General features: G+C 48.9%; 2 protein-coding genes across 2 annotated transcripts; both read right to left on the bottom strand.

Moving 5' to 3' along the window:
• Positions 1-586: 586 nt before the first annotated feature.
• Positions 587-2,515, bottom strand: UCRPA7_8513 (putative mfs protein; the record flags this gene model as incomplete). Its single annotated transcript, XM_007921026.1, has 3 exons — positions 587-917; positions 977-2,237; positions 2,317-2,515. The coding sequence occupies 3 exons, from the start codon at positions 2,513-2,515 to the stop codon at positions 587-589; spliced, it is 1,791 nt and encodes a 596-aa protein (XP_007919217.1).
• A 9,810-nt stretch (positions 2,516-12,325) lies between these two features.
• Positions 12,326-15,739, bottom strand: UCRPA7_8514 (putative flavin-binding monooxygenase-like family protein; the record flags this gene model as incomplete). The annotated part of the gene is made up of 8 exons (XM_007921027.1): positions 12,326-12,630; positions 12,725-13,378; positions 13,955-13,965; positions 14,021-14,506; positions 14,581-14,899; positions 14,955-15,112; positions 15,168-15,595; positions 15,731-15,739. 8 exons carry the CDS (start codon positions 15,737-15,739, stop codon positions 12,326-12,328), a joined length of 2,370 nt encoding a protein of 789 aa, XP_007919218.1.
• Between the last annotated feature and the right edge of the window lie 726 nt (positions 15,740-16,465).

Consider the following 16,465-nt stretch of genomic DNA (forward strand, 5'->3'; position numbering starts at 1 on the left):
CCGTCGACCAGGGAACAGAAGAACTCATTGTCCGTGCTATCCGGGAGCATTTTCAAGACCGAACTGTGATCACAATAGCTCATCGTCTACAAACGATCGTAAGTGCTACCAGTTTGTCGGGCAGCATAGTAGCAAGCACTAACCACTGTCTAGATGGATAACGATCATATTGTTGTGATGCATAAAGGCGAGATCGTGGAGCACGGCTCACCGAGAGAATTATATGAGCATGGTCGAGTGTTCAAGGAGCTTGTTGATGAATCTGGCTTGTCTGCTATGATAAGAAGCTAGATAGATCATCGGCAATGGATGCTGTGCACTCGGGTCTCGAGAACATGCCTATGATCAAGTCATCACGAAGTGATAATCCGGTTGAATACGTTTTATTATGACATCTCTCGTTTTGCTGATGACTATTTTGCATTATCTTTATAAACCGTCTTCTTTCCCCTTTATATCCCTTCGTTTACCTGGATGCTTATATAACTTTTGATTTCCATGTAAATTGTAAGCTCGCTATGCAGTAAATGCTCCAAATTTCGTGTACGTGGCTTCGTAGAATGCGATAACGGTAAAACAGGGCTTTTCATACTGTTTGGGTGGTGATCTGCGGTACCGCTCCATACTCTGCGGTCTCCTCGCGAATAAGGGGCACTCTTTCCGGTGGTGCACTTTCTTCTTTCAACTCTTCCTTATACTCCCTCGTCTGGATAGCCACAAATGCCGTCAGTATTAGGCCGAGAATGGTCCCTGCAATAGCCATGGCGATATTGATCGGTGTCGGGTCGCCGTGAAGCGGGCCGTGAGTGAGCGCATCGAGCCCCGACTGCACAAAGTTGACTAGGCCAGAGAGACAGATTATCATGCCGTACACGCGGCCGAAGGTAGCAAAGCCGAAGACTTTCGTGGCATAATCACTACGAGTGAGTATCGTCAGCCTGGTTGTTTGCACGTTGACCCGTCCCGGAGAACTTACGACATGGCGGAGTAATAAAGGGGTCTGAACAAGACAAAGGCAACAACAGTCGCGTAGCCAGCCCATAAGAACGGCAAGCAGTTCAGGACGCCTATAATGATGATAAATACCGTTAGGACTCCAAGTGCTGTGGCAACACTGAGGTTATTCAAGAGAACACCAATGAAAGGCGTAGCAACAACACCGCCAATGGGCAGGGCAGCATCAAAAAAGTGATTAATATCCTCGGCGTACTCTTCAGACCCGAGCATGAAGCGGTATTGGGACCTAATCGTAGCAATGAAGTAGTTCATCCTCAGCATCTGCAGCACGGTGAGGAGCACAATAAGAATGAACCAGGGCGTCAGCATCTGCCGATGAGCAGGAAGGCCATGCAATACACCCCAGACACCGCTTACGACCAGGCGTTTCTCCTCCTGCTCGGCGCGCTCTTCGCGCTCTTCGGCATCACCGAGGAGTTCCTCGATCTGGTCAAGCCTGGCTTGACGACGTAGGGCACGATTACTCCGCACGCGGCGGAGTTCCCCATCGCTAGATATCTCATCATCGGATACATGCACATCCCGCATGGGGTCTTGGGCCTTCGCGATTTTCTGCTCCAGCTGCGGCGTGCTATGGTAAGCGTCTCGGGGCATGAAGGTCCACTCTGCAATGAAGATTACCACTGGGATGATGAGATAGCCAAAGAAGAACTGAGAAGGTGTGAACGTCGCCCCTGAGGCATCCCACGCCATGCGGTAGAACAAGAAGACGGCGGCCGACGCGTCGAATGCCCCCGTGACCATGGCCACCACGAGCCCCGAGTGCCTGGGGAACGCATTGGCAAGCTGGAAGCTGGGGACAAAGATGAAAGTGCCGCCGAGGCCAAGGAAGACGTTGCCCACAAGGTATCCATCAAATTCAGGGATGGCGAACGCGTACCCCATCAAGATGCATCCTGCGGCGAGGAAGACCGACGACGCGAGGTAGCACACACGTCTGCCATAGCGATCCAGTATCGCGCCGGCAAACAGAGACGACACATTGGTCGTGATCGAACCAACGATGAAGAACAAGTTCAGGCGCATATCCTGCTCTGGACACGGGACATCCGGGTCATCGTCAAACAAGCGAGCCGCGCGAGAAATCTCCTCGCCGTCCCCCGCACTCGGACACAGCTCGCCGTACACGCCCTCGGCAATGAGCACTGGCTTCAGCGAGGCGAATCCAAAGACGATGCCAGAGGCAAAGCAACATGCGAGAATGGCAAAGGCAACCTGGGCTATTGGGGCGGGCGTCAGCAATTGCTCTTCATTGGCTCAAGATTCGCGGGGTGTAGTGGTGGTGCCAATCATGCGTACCAGCGCGTCGTATGGCGGAGACCTTGTAAGCAGCGAGATTCGGCGTGGGATCCTGGGCTACGAGAGCGAGCGGCTCGACGGGCGCGAAGGCATCGTAGCTCAGCCTTCGCCAGGCAGATCTGCTGGCCGAGTCGTCGTCATGGTGTTGCTCTTCGCGGTCTACACCTTCGATGGGTGTAGCGTGCCGAGCGAGAGACATCGACGGCCAGCAGGTGGCTCAATGGTGATTCCTTTCGACAGACTCACGAGGAGAGAAGAGCAAGTAGAGATGAGGGCTATTGTCCGAGTCGAACCTCGAGGTCGTGACTGACCGCTCAATTAGAGAAGCGCGTTTCATCAACAGGAAATTAAGCAAAACCTGGCGGGGCAAGTGTGAAGCGCTATGACGATGCTACTGTTAGTGGCGTGACTGCACATCCTAGCCAAGCCAGGCTGATCGAGTTAGTAAGTATACAGATCTATTGCGTATATTCGGCATAGATAACGTAACGAGAAGATCATACTGTAATTCAGAGTCACTATCATGAGATTCTTGCCCCTGTCTGTTCTGTCTCAAGATAGAGTATACGTGCATACATAATTCATGTCGGTCGTTAGCGTTTTAAGCCGAGACCTGCCAGTGCGGAGACATGCTACTTATACTTGTAGGGTGGGGTATCACTTTTCGCCTACCATACCGGCTATACATCCATGTAAGTAGCCAACCCAGCAAATTGTGATCAAAATCTGCGGACTGTTGCTGCTAAGACGAGTCGTCGGGTAACAAGGCTACCTGGTTATAGAGAAAATGATGCAATTGCGGCATCTTAGAATGCAGTGTGCGCTGAGTGGGTAGTTTTGTAACTAAACCTACAGGCCACATGTACTTTGGAAACAAGCTTGATAAAGCCACTCAAAATGATAGTAAAGTACGACAAAACAATACGAAACAATACAAAACAATACAAAAGCGAGCGTCTTGTTGAGGAAACCACCTACTCACTTCGAACCACGCTCCTGCGCTACTCCGACCAACCACACGGTACGTCAGAGTTGCATTGCTTCGATGCACTCATCACCTTCATTTAGGTTTAGGTCGACACACAGCACAGTCATTCCACGCCAACCCCTCCATGTCAAGGTAGAAGATGAAGCCGTGCGTTCTCTCATCGAGTATTCTTCTCGCGCCTTCTTTTGCATCTGCAAGGGTGCAGCCATGTGCCTCTTGTAGGTGACAGACAAGTCCCATTTCTGAGAATTCAGAAAATGATTCACGGGAGCTAGGTTCCCGGCAAGACCCCAGAGCACAGCCATACCGTCCGTGTTTCTCTCTCTGGTGGTGGTCTCTTCCTCCATTCATGAACTCTCCGCAATGCTGCTTAGGGCATGGCAGCGATCCGTGCTGGCTTCTGGTGTGGTCCCGAAGTTTGTCCTTTCGTGCAAATCCAATGGAATGGGAAGGGCACTGGGGATCTGGGCATTTCCAGGGCCTGTCCTCAAGGCCACGGTGCTTGGTTTTTTGGTGACGCTTTAGGTCGTCGCGCCGGCCAAAAGGCTTTCGGTGAATGCAGCCAGGGAAATTACACACCAGAGGCTGGAGGTGGATGTTGACCATGTGCTCCTTAAGCTTCGAAGCCTCCTTGAACACTGTCTTGCTTGTGCAGCCTCTGTGCTGGCACCGTTGTGCTCCAGACCAACCAGACCAATCATCTGTCATTGTGGATGAACTGTGCATCCCCCCGTCGCCGCCCTGTTAGCGCAGGTCTAAAAAAAAAACACTCACGGCAACTGGCTGCCGTTGAGATCCGCAAGTGGGGCGGCTGAATCCAGTAACAGCAGTGGAGGGGTAGCGTTAACTGAAGCCGCCTCAAACAAGGCAGCACCTTGGTGGTCGGGCTGCAAGTCCCAATCTTGCTCACCACCGTCCACAGCAACTGAAGCAGCTATGTCGTCCTCGTCGATGTCGATGTCGTTGTCGCCTGGAAACTGGCGCAGAAGGCAGTCCGGGGGAGAGCCGGCCTCGTGTAAGAACTGGTCGAAGCAGTAATAATCAGGCGACATGTCGGCGCACGGAGAAGATGTCTTGTAGAAGTAGAAGTGAAGATGCTGTTGTCTCAATTTCTCAGTCGAGAGGGGCGATAACACTCCAGGACGCTCTCTTTCATTCGCATGGAGGTGTTTTGAGTAAGTTTGACATGATCGATCAAGAGAATGATTCAAGCCCGGACAAGCCTTGGTAGTTGTTGAAGTTGAGAAGAAGAGAGGGCGGGTGACAGCGCACTAAAAGGGCGTGTTGACCTGTGCTTTGAGGATTGGGCACCTTTCTCTCCCATGGTCCTCCAATCGCCTTTCCTTGTGGCGTTCTCTTGCGTGTCCGTTATTATTTCGTTTTGCCCGAGATGTAAGCCACTTCGACCTTCGCTCTGACCTGTTGGCGACTCGGAAAGCAATCGTTGCGCATGGGTGACCTGTAACCAGCTGGACGCGTAAATCGGCCTGACAACCGAGTCCGTGATGGCCACCGCCGTATGCTTGAACTTGAACGTGGCTCACACATTCGAAAATTTTAGAATCTCGCTATGAGTCAAATGGACCAATCTGCTTAAAGCGCACAAGTTTCGAAGAGAACTGCCTGGAAACCATGTCGGTGGAGGACAAGGCTCCTCGCTATGCTCGTGCAGCCTCAGTGTGCTATCTTCCAGCGCCGTCACCTCAGCGATAAAGAGCGAATCTTAGATACCTCACGTCTCGGAAACCCAGTACAATACGATCATCATGGCACATTATTCTCCATACTTGGCCGTGTGTCTTATCACTGTTTGAAGACATTGAGGCCTTTTGCTTACTCTTGCACTGTTCTTTATCTAAATTTCCCACGGGTATTAACATTTGTCTGGCTATGTCGTCGAAAGAACCGGCACTGGTCAGGCTATCAAGCTATTCTCTAAAGTTGGGCCTCCTACGCCGCACTGCTAGTTTCAATGCCTTCATGTCGAGTTGGGTCATCTCATAGACTGGGTGATTTTCAGGGATCTGAGCTTTGTGTTATCTGCAAATGTGGTTGCTCACCCCAGATACTCGGGCTTTTGATCCTATCAAATTCTAGACTTGCGGCAAGGCTCCGGGCCCCGAGCTCCGCTCCCGTAGTTCCTACAATCGATCCCAGATCTTGTCATTCATCGCCCATGATGAATCTATCCCGTTTCAAGCCAGAACAAGAACAGAATCATTCATGCCGGTCATGAGAAACACCGTGCCTCGTCGCCGGAATGGCCTCTTAGAGGCATGCGAGTAAGTTAGCTCGTCGGAGCTCAATTTTCCTGCCTGGCCAATGTTGTAGTACTTTGCCCAGCGCCACATCCCTCATGGCCCCTTTTCCCAACAACGTGCTCAGGTAAAGACTGACGTCTACTCCGCAATCACAAGGCCGTGCCGAAAAAGAAAACTCGCCTGCGACAACACGCTACCTACGTGCAGTCGGTGTGTTCGCCGTAACATTGCATCGAGTTGCGTGTACAACGGCGCCGGCATTACGCAGACCGTTCGTGCTCCCAATGAAGTGAGCCACACAGCACCCGATTCCAACACGCCGCCCAGTTCCCAAGCACCGGCACCCAGTGGAGATACCCCAACCTCGAGAGCGTCTGATTCAGCACCAACACCAGACCCTCTGTTTGGAGGCTCTTCGGGCTTCCTTGGGCCAACCAGCTTCTCAGTAGTATTCCAAGAGAATAGAAGCCGACTGCTTATTCCTGAATCCGGATTAGCGAATGCGCCATGTCCGAGCAGGAGCGATGTTGTTGATGGAGAGACTGTGCGTCTCGGGCCAAGAGTTCTGGCCCAATTGCCAAGCCAAACACCTGCGCTACGTTATACGCGCGGTGTAATCGGACTAACACGACGTTGGGAGATCTGGGACTGGAGCATCACTGTGGGCAACATTTGGCCAGCAGATATCGTCAAGCAACCGGAGAGAAAATAGTCTTGAGCACGTTTCCCGACTTGTATCACAGAGCTCTTTGATATCTCTCGAGATGGGCGAGAACTTCAAGGACTGCTTGAACGTCATTATGGGTCCTCGCTTGCGATGGGAAGTCATTGGCATCTTGTTCACAGTTTGGGCATTTGGTTCCCTGTCCTCCCCTGACGACGATGAAATATTTGGAAAGCAAGAAGAAGCTAGAGGAGATCGCATGAAGTTTGCGGCAGAAATGGCGAAATTGACTGCATCATGTGCCGACCTGTCGGAGCGGATGCGCCTAGTCAACGTGCTCAGCGTATTCTTGAGCTACCATTCCTGCATTTTGGAGACAGTGATCAACGGCGATTCTAGTAAGGCATACTTCCCCTTTGATACCAATCCCTTCTGTTGTTTGAATTAGTTCTAAACATCATGAACGTACAGGCGTGACGGCTTGGAGGATGCATCAAGACATGATTGCACTGACTACATTTTCGGGCATCCATCGGGATACGGATGCTAGCAGCGATAAAATCACGTTCGCGTCCCGTCTTCAGCGTAGAATGTTCGCAAAGGCCTACGACTTTGACAAACAGCTGGCGACATTCATTGGCCGGCCTCCAGGGTTGAGCTGGCGGCATACCTCATGCCCCCTACCCCTTGATGTCAGCGACGATGTTCTCATTGCCGGCGGCCATGACTTACAGCAGGCTGTCTCTGACTTAGACATCAATGGGTGGAACACGGATGGCCACTGCTATTCCGCGACGCGAATCCGTGCTTATTTCTTGCTGGCCCAGATCCGCGATGAGATCCTGGAAATCGCCTTGAACTCTGCTGCTGTTGACATGTTGCCCCGTATTAAGTGAGAACAATCCATTTGTCTGTGGCCTCTATGCTCACTCAACTGACCTCATCTGAAGCGAACTCAAGACTCGTTCGGACACTATGCATGGCCGGTTCCCGCGAGGCATTATCTGTGGCACGAGGAAGCGTTCACTATTTTCAATAGTGAGGGCTCGACCTCGTCACTACCAATCGTGTCGCTCCTACGCCTCGCGCTCGATCATTTGCAAAATCACTTTTTGCTGGAGCGTCTAGCTTTGAAATGGGGCCAAACTGACACACATGCTCTTGTTGACATTTCGCGCGAAATCCTGCAGCTGACCATCATCCTTTGGACTCAGCGCGATCGTTTCCAAGCCAAGCGCTACAACCTCGAATGGATGGTTTGCTGTACCTTCTGACTTCCTTCCCTGCTGCTACGGCTGACTCTTCGCTCTTTTCTTTAGGCCATGTTTACGGAGCGCCGGCTTCCGGGATCTTTTGTGTCGAGCTTCTCAAGCGCCGCTCGAGCGCCCCAACTCTTCCCCGGTCTGAGATTATCCAGAATCTCTCGCTCTTCGCTGCCTACTTGGGATGGGTTCGGCCTTCCGCACCAAATGCTGATCTCTGTCGTGCCATCAAGGGCATCATAGGCCGTGTGTTGGACCAGGTCCTCAATGATACAAACGAAAGAGACAACTTGAATGATATCGACGCATTGAACAATTGGGACGTCGACATGTCGCTGTGGAATGATGTCGGTAGCTTAGATCTTCTGGATACATATGATTACTTTCGTGCATCATCGTGGCTTGTGACAGATTGAGAGCTACTTGGGCGGATATTGTGGCAGCCGCGATAATCGACGCGCGAAAATTCAACTAGCTGTACTATCAAAATAGCCTTCTTTCGCTTGCATAGACACGAAGAATCTTCTAGTCGCTTGTCATCTAAATCCTTCCATTTCTAATTTGTTTGCTCTCAGAAAGCTTGCCTTCACATAAGCGAGAGCGAAGCCTGACCGTTCAATATTGCGAGCGCTACCCGTTCCAGGGCGCACCCCAACAGATGCAAGATCAAACCCAGCTCTTCTGGCGTCTGATAACCGTGCCCGTATCAGTGCTGATTGAATGCCCCGTCCCCGGTATTCAGGCACGGTACTGTCGATGTAGAAATGGGCGACCTTCCCTGTCGACGTCTTAATCTTGGCCATGCCTCCTGAGCCTGCAATCTTCCCATCGATCATCGCAAAGTAAAGGGTTGTATCTGAGCGTGATGTTGCAATGCGTGCCAGTGTCTCTAATAGTAGTTCGGGCCGTCCATTATCCTTGAATCCCGCAACTGAACAACGTATGAACTCATCAAAGCTCTCAGAAGAAACGCGGGTTATCTCAATCCCGGGAACTACTTGATCTTGCAAATCATTGTCGGTGAGAATGCGCACATAGTTGTTGAGCCAACCATTCGCAGCATACCCATTGGAAGCCAAGACTTGCAACGCCGTGGGATGAGCATGTGAGCAAAGGTCAATCTCAGCCGACACATTTTTGTCCGAATACAGACCCTCGATGGTGACGAGATCTTGGGTGCTGACAGATCCGCCCATGCCAAATCCAACAACATGATTGAGCTTTCGTCCGAACAATGGGAGAGTCACTGCCGCTACTCCATGGTCGATGCGGTGCGCCAGAACGTCGTGCTGTGGGAAGATTTCACGACAGATCTCAACTTGCCGAGTCAGATGAATCACATCTACCTCCTCTAGCCTCTCGGCTATTTCAGTTGTCGTGAGTAGCACCATCGTTTACTTGAGACTTGCGAGAACGTTACTCGGGCGCTCAGAGGTCTGCTTTGCATTCAATGAGAAAGAGCGGAGCTCGGGTGCCAGCACGCACTAGTGTGAGTCACCGCAGAGTAAAGTCAAGGAAGGAGTTCAGCCGGCATCGGAATGAGCAAGGTCAAGTGAAAATTCATGAAGACACAACACGGCCCTGGTCAATATTTACGGAATTTTTGTCGAAAAGAGGCAGGGCAATTGGCGCGTGATTCTATCAAGAGATAGACGTGAATCGAAGAATGCATGGTGGAAGTCTAAATATGGTGGATGGCGGAGATCGGAGCTCTGCTATGTCACTCTAGCGGCTATCAGCAGCCAAGGGCGCACACTCATGAGGAAGCCCGAAGAACACGAATGACTTCGAAGGCAATACTACAATTGTACCAATTTTGTAGTACGCCGAGGTAGCGCTGTCTGCAAATCCGTCTAGATGGCAAGTATCTTGATCTTTACTGTTTTGCTTTTTTCATCGACAGCCTCAAGGAGTAGCAGGCATCAGTGCAATCGATCAGCGTGAAATGGTAGTATGGCATGGCGATGACGCACAGAAATTATTTAAGTATCCAGCATCTCGTAATCCTTATGATATAATTGAGACACAAAAGACAATATAGAAGAACTATAGTGGCTTGTCGAGGTAGAGATTGATGGAAATTTCGTGGTTAATTTGTGGCTTTGACTCACGTATGATTCTCTTAGGTAGAATCTGAGTTTTTATCTACCACACCTTGACCACCATTGGTACTGCCAATAGGTATTAGTGTGGGGATCCGAATGGAGCCTCGAGAGATGTTAGCACTGACCGTGTCTGGCTTCTGTTTTAACATTGGCGTGTGGTGTGGCGCCATATGCGTTACCCATGATGACACCCCGATTCCCAGAGATAGCTCCACGATACTCTGTTCGCTCTTGGACAATATATGACTGAAACTGATTTCAGTTAGACAAAAATTACTAGGTCTCGCATCACTAACCTCTGTTCCTGGAGTCATATGCTTTGTCTCTATATCTGCAATCCATTGTCTGAGACTTCCGGATATCTTCTGATATCCTTCCCGATCTTCGTCTTGAAGCTTACACAGCCCACTATGGGTTGCGTCAAGAGGTATATAGTCCAGCCCTCGAAGTGTGGCCGAGGATTTCTCTACGATATTTCCAATCTTTGTTGTTCCGACGTCAGTAGGATAAACCTCAAAAAAGCAGGTCACTTTCAACGGGTAATTAAAGTTCTTTCGCTGCCAAATGAATTTGTAGAAATTGTCACTGATGACGGAAAGTGTCGTAGACTTCTCTTCCAATTCTTCCAATTTTCGATTACGTTCCGCGCCGAAGGCTTTGAGAAACTTCAGTCCAATCTTGCCCCAGCCCGCCTTATTTGACCCTTCAAAAGGTGTACCGAGGAACACGACAGCGCGTGTATTTATGACAAGGGACTGGTTCTTCGCATTTAGACCTTAGTTTCTAGATAGCGTGTTTGCAACTACGAGTCCACCAAGGCTGTGGCACACGAAAATCATCGGTCGATTGGATGGCTATCCTCTAGTTAAACTCTTGCCTCTTAAGGCTGAGAACCCTGCTTACAGTCTCTGTTTTCCGTGCAAGCTAGCAATGGAAAGTAGAAGTTTCGCCGAATGATTATCAATTGATGTGCCATGAGGGCCTGTCGCCGATTTTGTGACGAAGTAGAAGTTGACGAAATCCGCATCATAACCGAATGATAGGATGCAATCAGCAGTCTCCCTACCGACAGCTTTGGATATGTTAACCCGACCTTAAGAGATGGCTGAGATCTTCGCTATGACACCAAACACGACTTTTGGGTACCGAAAGTCACTCAGTTTCGTTTGGAATATTGCACTCAAAGAGCTTGATGGACCTGCTCTCAAAATGATGCAAATATTATCCATGGGTTAGTGCCGATGGTGTGTACCAGAAGAGCTTTTCCGCGGGGACTTCTTAAAGCCAAATTTGAGCTTTCTCAAGACACTCCCAAGGCTTAGGTTTGTTTGTACACGGACATGATGTTAATAACTATCTAATTATGGACAATAGGTTCATACAGATGGTTGCGAGCTTGTCTCATTTTAGTTAAAGCTCGTCCATGTCTTCATGTAGATCTTCTTCGACCTTTGTGAACATCTCACCTGGCTCCGACAGGCCAGGCTCGTGCTTCCACCACAAGCAGGTAATGCCTGAGGAGTGAGTCTTTTATTAAGGACATGGAACTCAGCAGGCAAGCTTGGGTCTCGTGCCAGCTTCGCGGTCTCGTCATAGGTCAATCCCCAGTAGAAGCTATCTTCTTGGTAAGGTATAAGATCAAATGTATCAATCTTCCTGCCCATATATGACACCTGAACACCGTCTTTCGTCTGGTTGTATTGAATCCGAAGGAAAAAGTTTTCAACTCTGTTCCGATAAGACCCGATGTAATTGCTAAGACTCCTTGAAGGGGTTTCTATGGTTCGGCTCGCAGCAAGGCTTTTCTTGATATGTCTGAACCTTTATCAGTTTTGTTCAACGGTCATTCGAGCCAGCGAACGAGTCCTGCGCGTTTTGTAAGTTGTCGAACAGCGCTTCGACAAGCAATTCACCAATCCAGCGTGCGCCACCATTCAAAGACAGTTCTATAGTTGTTGGGCACGATATCTTTTATATTTCTATCAAACGCTTCTACAGGACAGTTATTACTACCCTTATTACAGTTATACAATATATAGGCCTATAGACAGTCGTAGAATGTATAAGTTGTCACTATGAGAATGTCGATGTTACTATTGAAGTCGTATCCATACTTTGCCTCGAATATCTAGGTATGATTGTCTAAGAAGATGATCTAGTTTAATCTGTAAATGTTTAGATGGTCAAGCACTAGTATTATATTTGTATAGGTAGAATAGCCTGAGACAGATATAGACATTGCTGTTTCTGTAATTAATGCTGCTATGACTGTCTTTGTTATCGTTACAATACTTGTGCTTATATCTATTGTGGAGTTACTCCTATTGTATATGCTTCTTTAAGGGTCTATGTTAGCAACAAATTGAGGACTGGAGATGTAAATGCTCAGATTGACCTACTTCTTTACATTGTTGACCGCGACAGATTTACCTATACCTTCTCCTATAGCAGCAACAATAATCACAACGACAAATAACTATTAATATGAAGATAACTCATATTGCACCGTATATCATTCAGTACTCTCCTATTGACAGGCAATACTAATACAGCCTTAGTTATTGCGGAACGACTTCAAGGCCTACCGGATCTGAATAGGGAATGGGAACTGGTGTTGCTGTTGTTCCCGTGTGGGTATAAGATGACTGTGGTAGATACGGCTCGTACTTAATCTACTGCGGCTGTTGCAGCTGGGCGATCTCTGGGCTGTCCATTTTGTTTGTATCAATTCAGACTTTGGAAGCGCTCTCCACAGTATCACGAACTCCTTGCTGTAGACTTGTCCAGTCTTCGTGTCCACCCCATTTCTTCAAAAGATGCTTCGCAAGCGAATCATCCGTCGTGGCCAAAATTTTGCCCATTTCTGGCAGATCTGCGGGTAACTGCTTATCTGGATAATCCTGCCGCATAATAGTCAAGACATCGTTCCAGTTGAAAGGAGCTGCCCAGGCCAAGATCCGCTCTCCCTTGACCTCGGAGTCAAGAAGAGCTGCAATGTGCAAAATAGCAACATCTTTAACATTGACATAGATAGCTGTGTTGCACAATTGTCAGCTTGCAGCCACATGTATATGGTATAAGAAGCGTAAACTATAGCTCATTATTGCTAAAGGCAACGGGACACTCACATGCGCGAATCGGAGCCACTTTACTCGTCTCGCCTCTCCACAACCGATCTACCCAGCCGGGGGAGGTCTTCAGATGTTTCTGGTTGAGAACAGTACCAATAGCCGTTGCTGGGCTTACGACGTTCACAGAGAAGCTAGGCTTCGCTTCGTCAACGAATGACCACAGTGCCTTCTCCGCAATAACCTTGCTAGCCATGTAGTTCATTGGTCCGCGCATCCGATCGTCTGGCGGCAGTGTCAAGGACAACCTAACAGCAACTTCATTCCATGTGTCTCGAGTGACATGGCCAGTAGCTCCAGGTGCAAGCATTATAGCAGCACCGACGGAAGAGGTGTAAACAAATCGGCTTACAGACAGTTCTCTGTTAGCTGCGTCGAGCAGAGATTGCAGGCCCTGAACAGTGGGATCGATCACGTTCTTGGGGTCTGAGTCGAAGCTCTGGATAGTGGCAACATGAACAACAGCCGACATACCCTTGATTGCGGCATCAAATGCCTTCGGCGCGGCCATATCCCCGACCGAGACAAGTTCGAGATCGTGGCTCGCGTGGTAAGACGCAAAGACTTCGTCGGTGAGCCATGAGGCCTGAGGGACACTTCGCACCGTACCCCGGACTTTGTAGCCTCGTGTAAGAAGCTCTCGCGTGATGTGCGCTGCGATGAAGCCAGTCATTCCAGTGACGAGAATCCAAGACCCTTTGGGGATGGTGGTTTTTGGTTCGGCCATGTCTCCTACTCTCTCATCTTAATACTTAGCAGTGGCTGCAATATCTATTTCTCAACAAAGGTGTGTTCACAAAATGATTTCTTCTTGCAAAACATTAATTACTGCCTATTTACGGTTCCTTTACCGGATTCGTCTCGCCGAGCAAGAATTGTGGATCTAATGATGACATATGAGAAACCACGTGCAAGAACACATGTAGTCTAGGAAATTAACAATGAGGAAAAATACGTTCACGCCAAAGATCATGCAATTGAAAGACTACCGTTTTGATGAAAAGGTTAGATTCGAAGAGTTCTGCAATTTCTCACAAAATCTCTATTGCATGTACCACCCCAATGGCTCTCCTTTCGCCTCTACCGGTCCCCTCCCGTCTCCGAAGAATCTAAAACGATTTCTCGTTCTATACTTATATCTGAAGTCCTCATAAAGCGGCTGTTTCATTATTTCCAAGAAGTGGTTGACCGAGCCAGGCCAGGGACCTGTAACCTTTCCGTCTGCTGTACCATTCTTATACCTGGTTCACATTATTAGCATGGCTTATACAAAGATTTCACGTAACAAAGTCTTACCAGCTGGTACACGCGCCTGTCCATGTCATGCCTTTCATTATTTCGTTTTTCCACTCGTCAAATTCAGCAGCTGCTTCATCTGAGACCACTGCTGAAGTAACGTCTTCCGTTTGGATCTTCTTGATAAAGGACAAAGCAAACTCTATCTGCCTCTCCATTGCTGCCACGAGAGATCCGTTGCTAATCGGAGCATTTGGTCCGATGGTCAAGAAATAGTTGGGAAACCCAGGGACTGCTACTGAGAGGTATGCAGCCGCGCCATCTTTACGCCACTTGTCTTGCAAGTTGACTTTGTTTAAACCAATGATGGGGAAGCGTGGAACAAAAGAGGTCTCGTAACCCGTTGCAGTTATAATAACATCAACTTCGTGAAGCTGGCCGTCATTACTTATGATACCGTTTGGCACGACCTTGAGGATGCCTGCAGTGACAACCTCGGCGTTCGGCTGAGTCAACGCCTCGAGATAGCCGTTTCCGGGAGTCACCCTGGTTTCAGTCATGTATCAGCCACTCTCTCTTGAGTCTTGCTAAAATGGGTTCAATCAGAGTTGCATTCTTACCGTCTGCAGCCCAATTCAAACTTCGGTATCAGCTTTTCTGTCAGGACTGGATCATACTTCAATCGCTTTCGCATATTTTCGGCAACGAATTCCCTCCCAATCTTTTGTGCTTGAGAATGCTTATAGAAGGAAGGAAACCTTGAGTTCATGCCATGTTCGATGTCTCTCCGATACTGCGTCAATTTTTCTGGATGATTGCGGAACTCCGTCCTCTGTTCTTCCGTGTATATGGTATCCCTACCATCCGAGGCAAGCTGCCAAGCAAACTCAGGAGCAACCCATGTAGGTGACCGGTTAAATGATATTAACTTGCGTGCCACTAAACTCACAGTCAGAATATAGCTCCGTGAGGATTGGGAAGGTAAAACACATACGTGGCTGAATCTCGGGGACAATTTGTATGCCTGATGCACCAGAACCGATCACGGCAACAGACTTGCCCTCTAGCTTAACGCTCTCGTCCCATTTTGCAGTATGTAGCAAAGTTCCTTTGAAGTCGTGCAAACCTTCAATATCCGGCCATTTCCAATTACTCCAATGCATTTAGCCCGTCGTTGCGAGAATGGGTGGTATATCATGAAACTCACTTCAATGGGCCACCTCCGTTGATGAGAACTTCGGCCGTGTCAACAAATTTTTGGCCGGTTCCTAGATTTTCCACTTCGACCTTCCACACTTGTTCATCTTCGTTCCATTCAGCTCCAGCGACCTGGTGCTTGAACTTCGTATGCTCATACACTTCGTACTCTTCTGCCAGCTTTTTGTACCACTTCCAAATCTCCTCCCCACTGGCATAAAATCGGCTCCAGTCAGGATTGCCTCTCCAGGTGTAAGTATATCCATGTGCGGGCACATCACATGAGACACCAGGGTAACGTGACTCCAGCCATGTGCCCCCTACTTCATGATTCTTCTCATAGATTGTATAAGACAGCTTCTCGATTTGGTTCGCTTTGTATGCGAAAGCAATGCCAGAAATACCTGCTCCAATGTAGATGACTCGAATTGGCTTTGGCTCATGAACATAGTTGGAAGCAACAATATCACTCTCATTTAGAGGTAACAAAGCACTTATTGGTGGTGATACTGGTGACTCGACCACTTTCGATGAGTGGCCATTGGTGCCATTAACGCCATTGACTCCATTTACTTGGGCCATCTTGATGATCACACAATGCAGTCAACTCTCGACGGCGGAACGAAAACGAAGAAGGTGGTATTAATTTTTTTGCAGTGTAATTACCGCTCGGCATTGGCACTAATAGCACAACCAAAAGCAAAAGTGTACGGCCCGAGTATGGATGTCTATCAATCCAAGACCGTATGTGCCTTGAAATGGGCTTTCGGATTTCCAACGCCGAATAGGGTCTTTCGACTTCGACACCATGATGGCACCATTGAACCGACTGCCCCTCAAAGCACTGACATTGGTTGCCACTGTGCACGCGTTATCGCTACAATCGACCCAGTTCTCATATCTACGCCGCTTGAGAATAAGCACTTCCTAAAAGAGCATCACCGAGCAAGCTTCAAGCCACGGTGGAGCGTCACTGCAGGTCCGGCGATACTTTGTAGACTTAGTGTGGGGTCGAAAGGCCTGTATGCTGTCAAAAAATACGGGAATATCGCGGGCACTAAGTCTGGGCGCTGCCTCGACCACCAGCGATGGGATTGCGCCAGAGCACCCTTGTATCACGATCAAGGTACCAGTAGGCTAGGCTAGTGGCTTCGAGATGGGAGGACACGATATTGAGTGATGCTTAGTGTGAGTTATGAACTTTTCACAGCTAAATTGTGGTCCATGAGTCGAGGCAAATTCATCAAAAGATCTCGAATGGCTTCACCATACTACCGCGCAGGTAGAGGTGCCCTTAGCGTGAATTGG

Source organism: Phaeoacremonium minimum (assembly GCF_000392275.1).
Source record: "Phaeoacremonium minimum UCRPA7 unplaced genomic scaffold PA7_03_scaffold_597, whole genome shotgun sequence".
Classification (NCBI taxonomy): Eukaryota; Fungi; Ascomycota; class Sordariomycetes; order Togniniales; family Togniniaceae; genus Phaeoacremonium; species Phaeoacremonium minimum.